Source organism: Malania oleifera, chromosome 6 (genome assembly GCF_029873635.1).
Source record: "Malania oleifera isolate guangnan ecotype guangnan chromosome 6, ASM2987363v1, whole genome shotgun sequence".
NCBI lineage: Eukaryota > Viridiplantae > Streptophyta > Magnoliopsida > Santalales > Ximeniaceae > Malania > Malania oleifera.
In genome coordinates, this window is record NC_080422.1 from 32,534,718 (window position 1) to 32,555,890 (window position 21,173).

General features: G+C 36.1%; 1 protein-coding gene across 1 annotated transcript; it reads left to right on the top strand.

The window, feature by feature from the left end:
• Positions 1-506: 506 nt before the first annotated feature.
• LOC131158235 (uncharacterized protein At2g39795, mitochondrial) lies at positions 507-14,914 on the top strand. Its single transcript, XM_058112962.1, has 3 exons — positions 507-848; positions 11,799-12,127; positions 14,478-14,914. Exons 1-3 carry the CDS (start codon positions 609-611, stop codon positions 14,638-14,640), a joined length of 732 nt encoding a protein of 243 aa, XP_057968945.1. The 5' UTR covers positions 507-608; the 3' UTR covers positions 14,641-14,914.
• Positions 14,915-21,173: the final 6,259 nt, after the last annotated feature.

Genomic DNA, 21,173 nt, shown 5'->3' on the forward strand with positions numbered 1-21,173 from the left:
GAATATAATGTTATAAACTAAAATATCTAAAAAATTACAGAATACAGGAGATGTCTAGTCTTAATAAAAAATATTTGTAGTGCCCCCACGACATGGCACAGTGGAAAAGCATCAACAAGTAAGAAGGAGTATCGGGGGTTCAATTTCAGGTAAATACATTCACAGAGATAGCGGTACCTGTGAATGGTAAAAGTTTACTTTGTGAGCCAGCAGAGACCGTGGATGGTGAGAGTTCACTTTGTGAGTCAGCGGGGACCGTTGATGGTAATAGAGATATGTTTCGGGAGTTGGGTTGGCTGAACGTCTAACTGATGCACAGAAGCCGTGTCCACATCTGGACTTTACCCTTATCAGCGAAACTTGGGGGCAGAGGACGTTGATCCGTAGGTATGGTGCCATATGTGGGGGTCCGAAGGACTTGTTGGTAGTTGAAGTTCTGTAAAAAAAAAAAAAAAAAAAATGTAGCGAAGAAATAATTTAAAGATTTTGTATTGTATTTTGAAATTGAGTACATTTCTGGCAATTGTTAATTTTTCAAGGGCGTGTATTTCTTCTTTTGAACTCCAAACCCGGGGCTAAAGCCCTCCCAAAACCCCATTCTCTCTCTCATGGCTCGAGTGTTCCGCCCCATACGAAGAGCATTCCTCTCGCTACCATCTACTTCAGAAACCTTACTAGGTCAGAATTTGCTAAACCCCTATCTCAATACTCAAAACCTCATTCTCCACACACTCTGTCAAAATCGATCTTACATCGCTGAGATGCGCAAATCGGCCTTCGAAGGCAACATCCTCAGACTCATCCGTAATGAGATCGAGTTTGAGCTCGAACGGTCCTCTCCCAAACAGGTTCTCTCTCTTTCCGTGTGTGTGTCTGTTCTGATGGGCGAGGGAAAAAGGAACATTGAATTCAGCTCTGTTTGGCTGTTGGGAAAATATGAGGAAAAAGAGGGGAATATTTGATGTTTTAAATGTTAGGGATTGTTTGCATAGCATTCCGGAAGGATTTTCTTGCTCTGAAGAGCTTAAACCAATCCAATGTTTGCCTAACTAGCGAAAACACCCAAGTATTTGCCTTCATAAGCAAGAAAAAGTGGTTGGAGTTTGGGAAGTTAACGAAAGTAATATGAATTTTCAGCAATCAATCCTAGGCCAGGGCTCCGAAGAGGGGGGGGGGGGACCCCTTTTGCTTGTTTTCATAGAAAATAGAGGAAATGATAGTACCCAAAGGTAGCCCTACCAGTAATCAAATACTGCATAAAACCTATATGTTGATGGATAGGATAAAACTTGGGATTGTTTGGTTTTGGACAATTTGAAGGAAAGCAAACAAATTGAAATTGAATATTAATATTATCATCAATTTTTTTTTTTTGATAAACAAAGAAACTTTAATAGGAAAATGAGGGAAACTGTACAACATAAAGAAGATAAATAAAACATGAAGGAATGGATATCCTTCCAAGGACCTTCGGCAAAAAAAAAATGGTTGAGTTATGACTCATATTCATAAGGGGGTTTATTCACTTGAAATCTGTTACAAGTGGGAGGTTTTGCACAAGGGGTGAGGGTGCCTTAAGGGCCCTTGAGATATAGTAGAATAGTACAATTTATTTTGGTCACGACGTAATGTAGTTGTTATATGAGGACATTTTAGGATTTTCTCACGGGTCTATGCATACATATTTGTAGCTGAAGATTGAAACCTAAGGTAGTTTCGTTTGATGATATAGTGGAAATTGCTCTGTGGATGTGGGCACACTGCCAAATCATGTTATTTTGTTGTGTTCTTCTTTTCTTTTGATTTCTCTTTTCATATTACTTTGTGTGTACACATAGTCTTAGGGTGCGTTTTCACAACAATTGGTATTAGAGCACCAGGTTCATCCTAGGTTTTTCTAGGGTTTGCATCTTGATCGCAGTAAGGATGATTGGGGTGAAAACCAAATTTGACAAATTTGACGATAAAGTAAAATTCAACCTATGGCAGTTGTGGATAATCGATCTATTGTTTTAATAGAAGGTTTACAGGGTTTTGACAGGAGTGAAATTGGAGAAGATGGATAAGATGATTGTATGGAACTTGAACAGGTCACTTTCAGTATTATTTGATGATGTTTGGCAAAATGTGTCATATTCGATGTGATGGAGGAGAAAACTGACAAGGGTAATATGTCAGAGGGTGGGGATTTGAATCAACATATGAATTAGTTCAATCAGATTCTTGCAATTTGCTCAAAGTGGATGTGAGGATTGAAGACAAAGATAAAACATTGATGTTATCCTCTTCCTTCTTCATTTGGAAACTTTGTTAGGACACTATTCTACGGGAAATCCACTCTAAGCTATGAAGAGTTTTTGGGATTTATAGGTTTCAATAAAGACGACCATTAACCGAGGGCTTGGTTGCCAAGATTGAGCATAAAAAAGGGAGATCCAAGGAGAAGTATAAGTAGAGGGGCATATCGGAGTCTAGATCAAGGCCAAGAATATTGAGTGCTTCAAATGCAAACAAAAGAGGCAGTATAAGCAGGACTGTCCTCTTTGGAAGAAAGAGGAAGACAAGAAAGATTGATCATCAAGCTCTACAAGTGTGGTGGTAGATAGTTCAAATGATGATGAGCTTTTTGTGGTTGCTTTGGGTAACAAATTTTATTCAAGATACTTGGACTATGAATTTTGGTTGCTCCTTTTCATGGGGTGTGATTTGTTACCTATAGGGAATGTGATGGTGTGTTAGTAATTCTTGGGGATGATCATCTTTGTCTTGTAATTGACATTAATACTGTGAAAGTTAGAATGTTTGGTGAAATTATTAGAACCTTACAAAATGTTAGACGTGTTTCAAAATTCAAGAACTTGCTTTCTATAGGTTACTTAGAAAAGACTTTGCATGGACTTTTAGCAACTCAGGGGAGTAGAATTCTAAAGGTGTCAAAAGGTTCCATGCTTTTTATGAAGGGTAAACGAGTAGATAACAATCTATATCATCTATTAGGCAGTACAATTGTGTAGTATAGTAGCCGCTTCATTGGATATTGACATAGTTGACACTATACTTTGACATATGTGTCTGGTACATATGAGTGAGTGGGGTATGATGGAACTCCATAAGAGGAAATTTCTTCAAAGGTTGAAGGAGTGGAAAATTGATTTTTGCAGGTATTGCATTATGGACAAACACAGAGTAAAATTCAAGCTATCCTCCTATAAAAGTAGAGACACTCTAGATTATGTTCACAGTGATGTTTAGGGGTTTGCAAGAGTACCAACTAGGAATGGAGCTTAACATTTTGTTAGCTTCATTGATGATTACTCTAGGAAGCTTTGGATTTATTTCATGAAGTAAAATTTAGAGGTATTCTCTGGATTCAAGCAATGGAAGGCATAGGTTGAGAAACAAATGAAAAAGTTAGTGAAGTGTCTCAGGTCAGATAGTGGAATGTAGTTCAAGTTTGACGAGTTTCTTAATTTCTGCAAGTCTAAGAGGATTGTCAAACATTTTAGAATTTGTTGGACTCTGTAGCAGAATAGAGTGGTTGAAAGGATGAACATTACCCTACTTGTGAACGCTAGGAGTATGAAGCTACATGTGGAATTGCCTAAGATGTTTTGGGTAGATGTAGTTAGCATGATTTTTTGTATTAATTTTTTTGATAACAAAAGAAAGAATTTCATTGATTGGAGAACAATTTACATGAAGGAGAAAAATACTTCTCCCTTCAAAATATTAAAATAATTTAGGAAAAAAATGTATAAAAAAAAAAAATGGAAAAAGCCAAAAGTAGAGCAAAAGATTCCTCCATTCTTGAACCTTCTCCAAAACCAATTGCCAATACAATTTTCTCCCTGAAAAAATCCGTGCATTATTCTCCAACCATAATCCCCACAACATTGCGAAAATGTTGCATTTCCAAAGTGCAACCCTCTCTTTCCTTCTTTTAAACCCCTCAAAAGAAATAAACTAGACGTCCACTGCTGGGCAAGTCCAAGATTCTCCAATCACACCAAATAATTTATTCTAGATTCTCCAAGCATGATCACAGTGTAAAAACATACAAGGCTCCTTTTCAAAATTTAAATAACAAAGCACACAAACCTATGGAGGTAAGGCCTTCAAAGGTCTCCTAATCTGCAATAGTTTATTGGTATTGATTTTACTAAGCTCAATTAGCCAAATGAAAGTCTTAATTTTTTGGTGGGTTTTGGCCTTCCAAATAAATGATTATAGGGAAAACAAGAATTGGATTGGTCAAAAACCCAAAAAATGATTTACAAGAATGCACCCCCGCATGATCCAAGGCCCAAGACTAAGTATACCTTTCTAAAGAAAGATGACAATTTTCCAATAGCAACAAGAAGGAGGATTAGTTCCAACAACTCTCTTATCATTAAGAGATTTTTGAAATGAAAGTTCCAAGAAGCTAAAAGGGCTGCCCGAGTCAACCTCAATGAAGTAAATCATACTATTCTACCTTGAGCTCAAAAGAAAGAGGCGAGGAAAAGATGTGGCTAAAACATCATTTCCCAACCATGGATCTTTCGAAAAGTGAATCTGAGAACCAATCCCCACCACATATTAATATGAGGAGTAAATAAGTGACAAAAGATCTCCATGGGCTCTCCAATTCCATGGGCTCTCCAATGAACTTCGCACTAACATTGGTAGCCTACCCTTTGAGTTAAAGACAAGCGTGGTCATTGAACTTGTCACTTAAATCCAATTTGGTCACCGTAATTTAATTTGCAATTGAAGTCATCCAACTTCTGAAATTGATTCAATGTCATCCAAAAGTCAATGCTTGGATGTAATGTTGTGCTGGTGTCCCAGTCAGTAGTTCCAAATGTCCAGTCAACGTTCATTCCTCATTTTGCCCTTCTTTTTCTTTTCTGAGACTCTTCTTCTTTGTCTCTTTCACTTGTCTTCTCTAGACGTCATCTTGGCCATCAACCACCGAAGACCATATCAAAAACTTCAAATCTTGATACATTTCTACAATAGTTGCCACACAATGGGCCTTATTTGATTGCATCGACAAATTTCATGGGCAAAATAGATAACTCTTGTGTGGCAAACCCATTTTATTGGCCAATCACAACCCCTCCCAAACTCCCAAATCTGGGACTTCAAATGTAGTTCTTGAAGAACCAATTATATTCTATGATAAACAACCCCACAACAACCATTCCTTGTAAGTTTTTTTTGGCCCTCTAGTTCAAGTGGTCTTTTAAGAGTGCCTTCCCGTTGTCTCCAACTCCATGGCTAGGTTTGATATTCAATGGCAAGTCTATGTTTCAGCCTTGCGCTGCTGTTTTCCTCATTTTTTTTTTTTCTTTTTGGGTGTGATTTCTTAGTGTTTGTTTTTCTCTTATGCTGCGCTCATTTTTTCCTAGTCTTTTATTGCCAAGCGAAAAAAAAAAAAAGAAAAAAAGAAAAACAGGGTTGACCATAAGGTGCAGACTGAAATTACAACGTTTGTTTTCATGGTATCAGTGGCGACAGTGTAGGAATTGACGTTGCATGTGTAGGTAGTGACGTAGTTGGAGAAGAGGCTGATGCCAACGTTCCATTAAACAAAGAAGTGGTGCCCATCTGGGTTCCTCCAAACTCAACCCACCTTGACCCTCTCCTTCTTGTGCCTTTGCTCAAACCTACACATCTATTAGCTAGTCAACCACAGGACAATACTTGGAAGTTCACTCCCTAACTCATCACATAAATATTGCTAAACCATTTTTCCTCATATTTATTTTAAGCCTCAAAACCCTCTCAAAAATTTTGAGGATACTCAAATTACAACTAATATAAGGGTTATGGTCCTCTAAAAAGAAAGTAGTAATCTACAAACTAAAGATGAGAGACCGCGCCACAAACTCTCTCCCCACTTCCAAGTTCCAACCCCTTCACATCCCCCTATCCACAACTTATCCACCATTCTACTCAGCACATCGGCTATTAGAACAAACATGAAGGGGGAAAGTGGATTACATTGTCTAATACCTCCCGAAGCCCTAAACCAAGACTTAGGTTCCCCATTCACTACTACGAAGAACCACACATTAGACGAACAACCCCCTAACCATCTATGCCAATGCTCACCATAACCCTTTCTCACAAAAAGTTTATTCGTAAAACTCCAACTAGCTCTATTATAGGCCTTCTCAAAATCTAATTTAAATGAAACCCCTGTTTTTCCTCCACCAAAAATCCTCCACCACCTCATAGCCACCAAAAAGCACTTAAATAGTCTTATCAAGCACGACACTTAACCTACTTGCTAGAACTTTGGTGATGATCTTTTAAACACTAGAGACTAGACTAATAGGTCTAAAATCCTCTACCTTAATAGATCTAGATTTCTTTGGCACGAGGGTAATAAAAGTGGAATTAATGTTCTTACTCAAAATCTTGTTCCCATAAAATTTAGGAAAAATTTTAAGCAAGTCATCCTTAATAATATCCCAGCAATCTTGAAAGAAAGCCAAATTAAGACCATCCAGACCCGAAGCCTTATCCTTCTCCATCCCAAAAACTACCCCCCTTACCTCTTCCTCATCAAAAGGTCTCTCTATCTAGAACATTTGATCTCTAGAAATGGGATTCCGCTCTAACCCCTCTACTATTGGCCTACAAGTCTCCTCAAAATAAAAATTTTCAAAAAAATCAGAGATTAAGGAAGCAATCATGCTAGGATAATTAATTAGTCTCCCTTCGCCTGCCTCCAACTTCCTAATCATACTCTTCGTCATTTTTAATTAGCAAGCTTATGGAGGAAACTGTAGGGAATTAACACGAAATTCCCAGATCCTATAAGAAACAAAAATAGAGAAACAATCCACGCCAAAGAAAAATAATCACACGCACAAGACAATATTTACGTGGTTCGGCAATTTTGCTTACGCCCACGGAGTTGCAGAGATTTCACTATAATCAGGAAGAAAACAGAGAGTGCGGCTATACAATGTTTTCTCTCTTGCTCTCAAAATGACGGCCAAACCTAATCACCAAAAAATAATAGTTTTATATGCTACGCACAGGGTTCCCAATGGGCTACAAAACGGGCCCAAAAAAATCCAAGCCGCAGCGCTCATGGACTAAGCCTTAGGATAGAAAACTCTCATTAAAAAACCACGCAGCATTAATTCGTGTCGGGTCATCATCCAGATCAAACTCAATTAGGCTCCACAAAGCCCAACAGAAACTAACATTGTGATAATCTTATTTGATCCATTTAAATTTAGTTTATTGTCTCGTGCTCCTTAATTCCTCAAAAATCACCTCATCCAATTCATTCTTAAAAGAGATCTTTCTTGCCTCCTTATTCTCTGAGAGATTAGTTTCCTTCCTTTCTATGCAAAGATTTCAACTAACTAGGATGCTATATTTTTTAAATCTAACATCACCAAACACCTCCTTACTCCAACGTTTCAACTTCTCCTTCAGAAATTTCAACTTCCTCATAAACCCAAAACCTTCTTGATCCCTCCCTATGTTCTCTTCCGAAGAACTTTTCACAAGTGGCTTCAAAAAAGCATGTTCTAGCCTCACATTCTCAAACGTAAAAGGAGTGGGACCCCAATGTATCCTACTAGATTCCAGAAAATAGGGAAGTGATCAGATGTAGATCTTGCAGGAGTAGTTTAAGAGGGGTAAGAGAATTTGTCCTCCTAATCACTACAAAACAGGAATCCATCCAGTCTATTAGCCACTTATTAACAAGTCACCCTATGTGAAGTTGGATTTTAAAAGGGCGGAGGAAGTTTGGATTAGTCAGGAGGTTGATTACTCTATATTGAGGATCTTCGGTTATCTAGGATACACTCACATTCCTAGTCAGCGTCAATCCCTAGCTAGACCCTAAAGCCCAGAGGTGTATTTTCATTGGTTATGAATTAGGGGTTAAAGGGTTTAAGTTGTGGGATCTTGAGGACAAGAAGGTTTTATAAATAGAGATGTGGTGTTTGATGAGGCATTCATGTTGAGGACTTGAGGTACTAAGAAGATGGACAAAGCAGTAATGTTGACAAGAAGGGACCAAGGGTGTATAGGACCAACAACCAAAGGTGCCATTAGTTGAGTAACATGATCAACAGTAATCAGGTGAGCATGGTGTAGCTATAGATAGATCTAGATGCATTACCCATGCATTGTAGAGATATTGGAGATCCATATTCTTTCCAAAATGCAGTTCTAGGTCTAGAGAGAAATATGTGGATGGAAGTTATGATAGAAGAGGTGAAGTCTTTGCGTAAAAATTAGATTTGGGAGGTGTTGGAACTTCCTAAGGGAAGGGAAGCAATGGGATGCAAATGGATGTTTAGGAAGAAAGATGATGTTTCAAAGAAAAACAGTGAACGATTCAAGACCAAACTAGTGGCAAAAGGGTATTTTTAGAGGGAAGGGATAGACTATGATCAAGTATTCCAGTTGTTCAGCATACCTGCGTTCGGGTTTTATCGGCCATAGCAGCTTTGTTTGATTTGGAGTTAAGAGCAATTGGATGTTAAAACATCATTTCTTCATGGTGATTTAGAGGAGCAAATTTATATGGAGCAATTGAAAGATTTCAAGGAACTAGGGAAGGAAAATTATGTTTGTTGGTTGAGGAAATCATTGATGGTTTGAAGCAATCACCAAGGTAGTGGTACAAACGTTTTGATTCATATATAATGAGTATTGGATATACCCACCATAAGTATGATTATTATGTGTACTTTAGAAGTCTATATAGTTCATTTATCCTTTTTCTATAATAGTTTGTGATATGTTGCTTTTTTCCAAAGAATATCTGTGATATCAATGGTTTGAAATCTTTATTGAGTAAGGAATTTTAGATGAAGGAACTTAGTGCTGCAAATAAAACTTTGGGATGGAAATACAAAGAGATGGGAAAGATCGGAAGCTTTGGGTCTCTTAAAAAGCTTACATAGAGAAGGTGTTAGAGAGATTTAGCATGAGCAATGCTAGACGATGTCTACCTCATTGGCAAATCATTTTAAACTATCTTCAACATTATGTCCACAATCAAAGGAGGATGTGGAGATGTCAATGGTAGCGTATGCCAATTCAATGGTTGTTTGATGTATGCCATGATTTGTACTTATTTAGATCTTGCACATGCAGTTAATACGGTGAGTAAGTTTATGGCAAATCTAGACAAGGAAAATTGGAGTGCTTTTTGAAGTGGATCCTCAGGTACTTGAAAGGCACTGCAGATGTTCGCATTGAGTTTGATTTGAGGATTCAATAATGTAGATTATGTAGGAGATTTGGATGATAGGAGGTCCACCACAGGTTATGTATACACTATGGAGGGATCTATTTGTTGGAAATCCATGTTACAGTTAGTTGCATTATCTAATTCTGCGGGAGAGTACATGGTAGTGATAGAGGTTGCAAAGGAGTGTATGTAATTGAACTTGGTATAGAGCAGCTGACTATTCATTTGTGTTGTGACAGTTAAAGTGCCATTCACTTAGCAATGGATCAAGTCTATCATGGTAGAACAAAGCATATAGCGGTGAGATATCACAAGATACGAGAGTTGATTGGTACTAATGAGATTCAATTGGTTAAGGTGGCTACACAAGAAAATGCAAAGGTTGTTTGCGAGGAGAAGTTCTTGCTTTGCTTGAACTTACTCCATATTGCTAGCTGCTGAATCAATGATATACAACTTTAAGTGGAGGTACAATTCTAAAAGCTTCAAGGGGGTGAATATTGCCAAGGTGGAAATTGTTGAGTTATGACTTATATTTAGAAGGGGGTTTTTCTACTTGAAGTTTGTTACAAGTGAGAGATTTCACATGGAGGGCGAGGGGGCCCAAAGGGTCCCTGAGTCTTCCATGCGCGAAACCTCCTCGTCTACTTAAATCAAACTTAGCAGGTGCTGCTTGTGGTACGGTACAGTGTTTTTGAGTCAGGGCATAATGTAATTATGTTATTATATGAGGATATTTTGAGGTTTTGACATGGGGGCTATGCATACGTATTTATAGACAAGGGTTGAAATCCTAAGGCAGTTTTGTTTGATGATATAGTGAAAATTGTGCAGGGGCTCTGCGGATGTAGGCACACTATTGAACCATGTAAATTCCTTGTGTTGTCTTTTGATTACTCTTTTCGTATTGCTGTGTGTGCTCATAATCTTAGGATGCGATTTCACAACAAATACAACTTGGAGCAAAGTAACCCAATCTTTTCATAAATTTGCCATAGCCCATAGGTAACCGAAAGGAACCATTCAGCAAAGTTGGAAACTATGCAAGGGACGCTTCTCTATTCCAAAACAAGTTAGGAGAAGAAGTCAAATTCTTAAAAACTTTGACATCTCTCTCCATCCAAATGCACCAAAAGATTGCCATAGTCAATCAGTGCCACAAAACTTCTCTCCTTACCTTTCCCAGTCTGGAAAATTCTTAGACGAAAGTACTCCAAAGATTAGGGGCACGTCCACTTCTCTCCAAAAACATCAAGCAAATTACTCTGAAGAGTGCTAGAGAAGTGATGATGTAAGAACAAATGCAAACAAGTCTTTCGATTCTTAAAGCAAAGGACACACATATCAATGGATAAACGCTGTCCTCTTAAGGCTTAATCTTTGAAGCAACTTTAGCTTTCTAAATGAAGGAGTACGGGGCAAAAGGAATAGCATAGCATCGTAAATTAAATGAGAAATTGAGAATAGAAAGATTTGCAAGGGAAAAGAATGAAGGGCGTAAAATTAAAGGAGTAAACTTTCTCATTAAGGTGAAACACAAATAAAAACCCCCAACGAATACGCACTCTAGAAGATGAAAACAAGTAGAGGTATCATGAACAGAAGAAAAGTGAAAGAGATGAGTATACATGATAGCTAAAGGAACCTCCCCAACCCAAGGATCCTCTTTGACGTAGTTTCTCTTTCCATTACCAACGTTATATGGAATATGGGGGAAGAAAGATTGATAAATCTAAGTCAAATACCCAAGGACTCGAAATAAGTCATATTAGCCCCATCCTACTCATTGTGAAGAAGTCCAAATTTATTGTGGATTATTTTGTGCCGAAGAGAGTTAGATTCTAAAAGGAAGCACCAGAACCACTTCCCCACCAATTTTTGGAGACCAAATTACCTAGACCCAAACCTCCCTTCCTTTTGGAGCTACTCACAATAGCTAACTTACAAGATGATCTCTATCATGCTCGCCTACTCCTAACTGCAAGAAGTCCCTCATTGATTTCTATAATCATTGAGCCACTCTCATAGGGATTTTGAAAAGAGGACAAGTAATACAAGGGGATAGAAGAAGGGCAAGCATGAATAAGAGTAATACGGCCCCCAAGAGTTAAAAAAGCTCCCTCCCACCCCGTTGAACCTCCTAGCTGCTCTCTCAAAAACTAGGTCCCATAAAGAACCAGCACTAGGATTCCCAGGTAAGGGAAAACCTTTATAGGTAATATGCCAACTCAAAACACCACAGCTTGCTAATGTAGAAAAAGGACTAGAGCAAATCCCAATACCTACAATGCCACTCTTCTTAGTGAGGCATAATACAACAAATGTGCTTAGTTGAGTTGTTTTTGTCAAGAAACTAGGCAACATTAAATATAGAATTAGATATTTTTCTTCTCTTCTTTTCCATCATTTACTTAACAGCCAAATGAAGTGATAAGGGGGAGAAAAAGCTTTTTCTTGAGAATTATTTTCCCCAAACTATTTTTTGATTGAGCTGCATAATCCATGTCATTTTTGAGTTAGGATTTTGAGACTTTTTTTTTTTTTTTTTCCTTTGAATTTTTAAATTGAAATCTTACAGCCTGTTAGTGAATTCAATTGCTATGCGGTTGATGACCGACCTGGAGAGCAGTGGATTAGATTGAAAAGAAATTTTGGAGATGAGGAAAAGATTAAAATTGAAGTCACCATGTTTGATGGCTCTGTTCCTGCTCCAAAATCAGGCCAAGGTGCCATAGAGGAAGAAGTGCAGCTGCATATCACCTTTATTGTTGATATATGCAAGGGAGATGGTGGTGATGTCATGGAATTCATGTGCTCGGCTTGGCCAGATAGCATAGAGATTCAAAAAGTTTTCATGCATGGACACAATCAGATGCCAACTCAGCCTTACATGGGCCCAAAATTCAAGTATGATTCTTAACTGATTGTTTTTGAGCGTGATATTTGTTTCTTCAGAAGTTGAGTAAAAGAAAAGATACTGAGGTGCTTTCTGATAAGAACAAGGACAAAAATAAAATAAAATGAGGGATATGCATAGAACTGACTTCTTTTGCTATAATTTTAATCATTTTCTTTCCCTTCATTCTTCACTCCATGGATCTCTGGAAGTATGAATATTTAAAGAAATAATACCAAAATTTGTTTGTAGGAAACAACTTGGGTAAAGTTCCTTTTATCCTTTTCATTTTGTTCATTCAATAATAGGGCACCATGTGCATTGAGATGTTATGACACATGAAACAGTATTCTTTTCTCAATCCTTGTGACATGATCTCGTTGGAGCATAGGAAGGTGCCATTTGAAAAAAAGTTAAGTATGACATGTTGAATAAAGTAAACCACTAAACATTGAACAATTAAAGTTACTTGTAACTCATTTGTCAAGAAACGTAAATGTATATTTTTTCCATTTTTCCTCTAAATACATACTAATTTTATTGAAAAACCCAGAGGTATGAAGGTTCTTCTTCACCACAAAAATCCAACACGTAACAGTTTCATGGACTACAAAAAAATACAAAAAGAATTTTCGCACAAAAATTTAAAAAAAACTCAAGAAAAGGGGGGTGGGGGTTCTTCCTAGAAAAACTTATTACAAATAAGTTCACAATAAATTCACAAGAAGGATGAGGATTCCTCTTCCCAGAAAAGCCAACTTAAAAAAAAAAAAAAATTTACTGAGAGACGAGGATATTTTCTTCCTCAAGAATCCCAACACGAAAAAAAATCATTGAGGGACAAGGGTTTTTTGTAGCAAAATGTAACTAAGAAAATTTGACAAATCACAAGAAAAAGGAAACCAAATTGAAGCTAAGGATTGGCAATCATCCCCAAAGTGCCATCAGTCTTGTTCAACTTGCAATCTTTTTGCGTCGACCCAAGTCACCACACCGAGAGAAAAAAAGAAAAAAAAAAAAATCCTAAAAATTATTTGGCTTCTCTCAATTTGGTGATGCCTCTCTCAATATAACAATTTAATCTGGGCTGGATTTGTGCTTGATTTATATGAGTATTGAGTAGGGTGTTTCTGGATCCAATCACGGATCTTAAAAAAGGATTGTTGACAGCAATAGGGAAAGTTGCTGCGGGGATGAAAGAGGCATCTCTGTGACCCTCTGAACCTCAGCGGGATATAATTTCAAGCTTGACCAATTAAGTTCCATTCAAATGTAATCCAGAAGTGAACCAATTCAGAGTTGATCTGAAGGAATGAGAACCCCGACACTAAGAAAATTCAAAAAGGGACAAGGGTTCATCTTAGCAAAATGCAAATCACAAGAAAAAAAAAAGAAACCAAACCAAAGCTAAGGATCGGCGATCATCCCCAAAGCATCTCCTGCTAAGTCATGTTCAACTTGCAACTTTTATGTCAACCCAAATCATTAGATTGAAAAAAGAAAACCTCAAAAATAGTTTGCCCCCTCTCAATTTGGTGATGCCTCTCTCGATATGACAATGCAATCTAGGCTGGACTTGTGCTTGATTTGGACGACTATTGGGAGGGTGTTTCTGAATCCAATCACTGATCCTAATAAAAGATTGTTGACAGCAATGGGGAGAGCAGTTGCGGGGATGGAAGCATCTTCGCAACCCTCTGAATCTCATTAAGATGTAATTTCAAGCTTGACCAATTAAGTGCCATTCAAATGTATTTTTTTCTTCTTTTGATAGCAAAAGAAGATGACTTTATTATAGAGAGAAAGAATGCTCAAGAAGGAGAACAAGAAATCCTCCAAAACAGAAGTTCCATTCAAATGTAATCCAGATGTGAATCAGTGGTGGTGTCATAGTCAGAGAGAGAAGGCGGGGGGGGGGGGGTCTCATAATCATTTAGTGCCATTCAAATATAATTCAGATGTGAACCAATTCAGAGTTGGTCTGAAGGGAAGACCCCAGGTCCTGGTCCTGATTGGATTCCTTCTTGTAATTCAGATGTGTTCTCCTTGTTCAAAAATGGATTCCTGATTCATTTCCTAAAGCATTGTGTACAGTTTCCTTGTCTTATCCAAGATGCAAGTATTTTTCTCAGGAAAATAAAACCAGAATATCTAGTTAAACCTCAGCAAACTACTTGGCTTAGATAAGTTGAATATTTAGTCTTCAAGAAACAATTAGGGTAGCAGATGGAAGATTCAGAATTCAGTTTTCTTATGTTACACCTGTATTTAAACCAATGCATACAGAGGATTATGTTGTCTTTGTTTGATTGTAATAATGTGGTTTTGGTGGTAATTTGTTTGCATTGTTGCTTGTAACAGGGAATTGGATGATGAACTGCAAGATGCACTGTATGACTTTTTGGAAACAAGGGGCATTAATGATGATCTTGCTGTTTTCTTGCATGAATACATGAAAAATAAAGATAAAACTGAGTTTATTCGATGGTTGGGAAATGTCAAGTCTTATATAGAAAAGAATTAGGGAAGTTGTTTTAATGCGTCAGATTGTGCCAACTGTTGGACTCTGTGCATTGACTGATGGAGACATAGTGCAATATGCAATTTTTGGCTCTCTGCACGTTTCATTCTCTGTATGGGAAGAAATTTGAGTAAATTAATGTTAAATGTAGATGAAAATGGAAATGCATTTAGAAGTTCCATTTAATGCCATTGAAATCACCTGAAACTCTTGGTAGTGTCATATGTGGTTTCAGACTTATTTGATATGTAGAACTATCTTTATATCCGGTTGCAAACTCATCTTCAGATTACAGGTTTTTCGGTCTTCATATAGTCAAGTACAAAGACTGAATCTTGGCATATACCCCCTGAATAAGTTATAGTTTTGACTTAAAGACATTCTTCTGTGTTTTTGCATGAAAAAATTTACTAATAAGATTTAATTGATACTGCACAATGGATTAAAATGCGAAATCTGTGGAAGTTTTTGTTCTGTTTTTCTTGGTGTTGGGGTGCAGGTGGTTTTGGTTTACATGTGAAAAGCTGAAAGCTTTAGTCCTGTTGAGGCCAAATAATGAAAACAAATGGAGTGGGATTCTCATGGATGAGAAACGGAATTGCAATGCTGATATATGTAAGAATTACCATTATGATCAGAATACCAATTCATCTTCACAAAGTAAAAAAAAACTAAACTGCTAGATAGGGATCAGGGCCAGAATTTTGATTCTATTTTGGCTCGAATTCCGGAAACCAAATACCGGTCGATAGAGAAGAATGTTGGCTGTTAAGAAGTTTGTTTGGTGGATTAGAATTAGTTAAATATGCAAACTGTGAAAAGTAAATCTATTTGGTTTTTACTAAGAGTTCCCTTGGTAAAACTATGCTATATTGATTAAGAGAATGCTGCTATGTCACTGTGTCACTATTTTGTCTCACTTTGGATGTCTCCGTCTGTGTGACAAGCTAAAAAAAAGCAGCAAAAATGAGCGGACGAAATGCTTCCTACTTTTTTAATTTAAGAGAATTAAATAATCTAGATAATGTAAAGCTATTCCACTAAACCGCGAGGTCCTCTTTTCTCTAGAAGATGGGGAAAAGAAATTTGCTCCTTGAGCAATAGAATTTTGTTGCCAATAATTGTACCAACTATCATGTCAATAATTATGTAATAACATGAAAATTATCATAATCATGGTTTTAAAACTGTACTATTGATCAATTTGGTGAAGCCGCTGAGTTGGTCCGATCAACGGATCAAATTGGTGGTTAGACCTGTGATATATGCGTAGTATGTTTGTATGTATGTGTGTACGTTATAAAGAGGATTTAATAATTATGATGAAGAAGTTGATGTGGAGGATTATTATTATTATTATTTAAAAATTAAATAAATATTACGTAATAGTGAGATGCGGGATTTAATATTTTGAATCCATAAAAAGTATTCAAAAAAGTAAAAAAAATGATTAGTTAATAAATATTAAATAAAAAAAAAAGATAGAATTTTTTTACCTTAAAATTTATTTGGATTCTATTTTGGCAAAGATTTTGTTCGATAAAATGTAAGAAAAATAAGAAAGAAATTTATTAAAAATGAAGACTTATTCTTATATGATTCAAAATTAAGAAACATTGAATGTTAATTACAAATAAAATAAAGTTTTATTAACTTTTTTTTTTTTTTATAATTTATTTTCACTCTACTCAATATTAAAGTATGAAAAATTGAATTAATTCTAAACAAGATGATAGATTTTAGAATTTGATAAACTCTACGATTATATACATGCATTTATTGTATAAATAGATATATAAATTATTATAAATATGCATGTTAAAACTTGACTTTAGATGTATCTCAGATATAATTTACTATGCAAAAAAGATACCAAAACTCTAGTATCTTGGTTAGTCGCCTGCTGGGTCATGGTTTCTATCTCACAAAATTTGCATTTTGTTATGTTTTTTGCTATGATTGAGTCAATATGACTGATTCGCTAAGTCAAAACAAGTTTGGCTGAGTCACCTGAGTTTGTTTGGGTTGATCTTAGTTCAATAAATTTCTGGTTTTCTAAACTATGGTCATAATTCAGGTGAAATATATTCCATTAATTCAAAAGTGTTAGTAAAAATATTAAAGAGAATTTTGAGTAGTCTTGTACCCTTTTTTTTTCTTCCTTACCTTTACATGTATGCTTTTGTGTAATGAAAGAATAATGAAGAACAGTGGGAAATTGAAACTGCAAGAGTTATGACATTGTGGACAACCATATTGAGATTATGCCAGTTGTGTGATGTGTGGCAATGAATAATTTGTTATAGTAAATGAGCAAGCGAACAAAACTTAGGACTTGATGAAAATGGGGTGAAGGAAGCTAATGGAGTCACAATGGAAGAAGAATAAAAATGAGGACCTTAAGGAGGTTGTGAATAGTAAAATATCTCAATGAATTGAATAATAAGCACCTCAATAGTTTAGTCTCACCTCATATAAGTATGATAGGAAGGTAGAGATTTATGATGTGATCAAGTTGAATAAGCAATTAACTTTGAGCTTAAACTTTTAGCTTGATAATTAATGAGCAATTATATATGAGCGAGGTTATTGTTCATTCAACATTTTTTCAATAGGATGGGACATTACAAGTTACGCGTACAATTGACTTTTAGATATTTGCTTTTATGGTTCTAATGCAATATGAACTTCTAGGCCTGCGATGAATATGTTTGGCGTTTTAAATATTTTATAGCAGTCTTGTGTTTATTATTTTTAGGATTTATAAAAAACTTGCAGCATTTATCTAGGGTTTTATAAGCTAATCATATCATAGATTATTTGTGGTCTTTATGATTTGAAGATTTACATTTGTGTTATTTTAGTTTTTAGGGATTTGATGTTATGTTTCATTAGCTAGGGTTGATATTAATTGCTAGAGATTGTTTACTCATTAGTTAGAAATGCTATATAAAAGCTTGACGTGTAACCATAAAAGATCGAACGGATCAAAACACATCATAGCATGCTTTTAAATAAAAAAAAAATCAAAACCTTAGAAATTCACAAGAGAAAAAACAAGGTTTTTCCATTTATCATGCTATTTTATCCCATCAAGCAATAGCCAATATTTCAAAAAGAAATAAACCAATCTATAATGATATATACAATTTAAGCATCATATTGGTTATATAATCTAAACATATCAATATTGACATGATTTTCAAAATAATTTCCAGCAAAATGATTTAAACAAATTAAGATGCAAGATCTGGAATTTTCTCATATTGAGCTCTATCCAAAAATAAGTGTTTTTATTTTACCACAATGACTATTTTACTTTCTCAACACTTATTCCATATCTCCTAGGTTAAGTCTACCTAAACCCAATTCCTAATCCTAAGTCCTAAGGAAACACTTCAAGAATCACATGTTCCTTTTGGGTACCCATTTTTCCTTGGGTGTCAGCGTGTTTTTCTTTACTACCCATTCCGACTTCTTTTGTTTGCCTTTATTTCCTCCATAAGGGCAAAAGTATCTTATGTGATCATTCCTTTCACAATATAGACAAATTTTGTTTTCATGTGAGGCTCTTGACTTATTTCCATTATTTTTACTTGTGGAGGCATACCCATGTGACTTATAAGAGGTTTTCAAATTCTTTTTGGAAAAGTTGTTTCTTTTAGCTCCTAGGAATTTATTTGAATTTTCATTACCTCTTATGACTTTGCCATGATCTTCGTTTTTCTTTTTCAATATAGAATTATCCTTCAAAACATTTTCAATTTGATTTCTCAATTTTTTTACCTCAACTTGAAAAGATCCATGGTCTTTTTAAACCTTTTCTAAAAGCCCCTCATTTTCCTTTTTAAGAGAAAAATTTTCCTCTTTTAAGGTGGAACAAAGGCATGTTTCTTTTCCTTTCCATTTTGACATTTTATCTTCCAAGCCTTTGATTTTGACATTTTATCTTCCAAGCCTTTGATTTTGACATTTAATGTTTCATTTTCTTCTTTTAATGAGGATTCTTTAAGTTTAATCATAGCAAGCTCTTTCTCAACATTTTTGTTATTTCTTTTTGCTAAGACTAATTCATCATACACTTTTGCACAACTATCGGCAAGTTCATCATAAGAAGGAGTATCATCATCATCTTTAGAGCTTGTTCCTTCTTCTTCTTGTTCGTTGGCTATGAAGCATTGATGTGCTTCTTTCTCATTTTTGCTTATTTCTTCATTCCTAAAGTTTTGTTTACCTACAAGGAATTTTCTTAGGTCACTTAAGAGTGATTCCATGTCAACCTTACTATTTTCATCATCTTCTAGAATTTCTTTGGAATTTGGACTAGATGATTTAAAGGAAGGGCATTTGTCCTTCCTAGGCTTTTTAGGATCTAAAGTTGTATTTTTCTTAAGTTCATAAGTCATAAGTAACCCAATAAGCTCATCAAGTGTAACTTTGGTTAAATTTTTTGCCTCTTCAATGGGGGTGGATTTTGCATGCCATGACTTGGGTAAAGATCGGAGAACTTTTTGAACATTATCCTCCACATAAAATGTTCTACTAAGTGCTTTCAAGCCATTTGTTATGTGTGTGAATCGTGTAAACATGGAAGCAATTGATTCACCCTCTTCCATTTTGAACATTTCATAATTTTTAACTAACATATAAATTTTAGACTATTTGACTTGTGACGTACCTTCATACGTTACTTGGAGTTTGTCCTAGATTTCCTTTGCGGTGTTGCATCCGCAAATGCGGTTGTACTCCTCATCGCAAACAACACAATAAAGGAAATTTTTTGTTTTGAAATTGAGTTGTGCTAACCTTGATTCGGCATCCGTCAACTCCTCCATTTGTTTTTGTTAACCTTCTTCATTTTTGAATTCGTAGTTTCCCTTGGTGATCACTCTCCACATTTTGAAATCATAAGATTGAATGAAGATTGTCGTACCATTTTTCCACGCCGGGTAGTTGCCTCTCTTGAAATGTGGTGGACAATCTACAGATTGTCCTTGAGTGATGGGTGCTTCAAACGTATACTCCATGATCTTTACACTCTGGATTTTAAGCCGTTAAACTTAAGCGTCAGGCTCTCATACCACTTTTTAATCAGTCGTGTGCCCTGCAGCAGATATGCAATATAGAGTTAGAGGGGGGGGGGGGTGAATGGCTCTTTTCGCGTATTTAAAAGTTCTCTTTACAAAACAAAATACTTGGCAAGATTCAAGCAATTATATCACAATATATGGAATATGAATCATGCACAAGATAAACAATAAAGAGTAGGGAGAGAGAAGCTTAACACCGGGATTAAACGTGGTTCGACACCCAGCCTATGTCCACGCCTTATCACCAATCTAAGGATTTCACAATCCACTATACACGATCTCCTTCACCGGCGGAGAAGCCTTACAACTTGGGAATAAATCCTTACCACGCTCACCAAAAGCCTTCACTTCAGTTCACCAAGAACCTTCACTCAATGGTTCACAAAGAACCTATTACAACGAAGATGATTTACAAAAAAATGCTCAAATAAGCTAATATGAAATACAATCAAATCCTCACTCTTATCCCTCAAGAAATGATTCACACAAGATCAATTAACAAGAGAGGATTGAGCACTTTTGTATAAAAGACTAATACGCAAGGTGCAAAGTGCTAGGTTTTGCAAATCAAAGATATAATTGACTAAGATGATCAAAAACCTATCTAAACAAGTTTAGGAACTTGTATATATAGCCCAAAGCCCCTAATAACCATTAACTAGCTGTTGGGAGCACTCCCCAAACAAAACTAGCCATTTTTTGCCCGTTATGACGCTGGACTCGAGACCGCTCGTCAATGAGTCCACATACTCATCGACGAGCCCCACATACACACTAGTTGACTAGTGCATGTTCTCATCGATGAGACTCCTATGCAAGTCTTAGGTGGGTCTTGATATCTCTTCGTTGATGATTCCCTTGTATACGTCGACGAGTCACCCTCACACACCAGTTGACGAATCCCGTGTATTCGTCGACGAGTTACCTTTGCAATTTCAGGTGCTCTCGAGATCATTTTGTCGATGAGTACCCTGTGTACGTCGACAAGTTCCTCATACATACTAGTTGACGAGTCCATGTGCTCGTCGACGAGTCACCTGGGGCTGAAATTTACATACTGTTTATTCTTTGTTCAAAAAACCTTTTAACACTTAAAACATTTCTTGGGCAAAATATGAGAAATATATTAAGTCTAATGAAGTTCAAAACTTGTCCAAGTGAGTTTCCCCTTGATTATAATATATCTTGTTAATAAAAACCCATTTGAAAGCTTGTTTGATATCTTATATGCCATTATGTCCTTTTATGAAAAATACTTGACTTCTTTGAAGCTTTTGGACATAAGACTCGTTTTGACACATTTGGGACCAAGTATGAAAATGTTTATAAAACTAAAATGTTAAAAATTTGTCCCTTTGAAGACCATGTTTTGAGTTTAGGATTCATTTAACAAACTCTTTAAGTTTAACTTTGAAAACCATGAAAGCTGAATTTGTGTTTATGTCT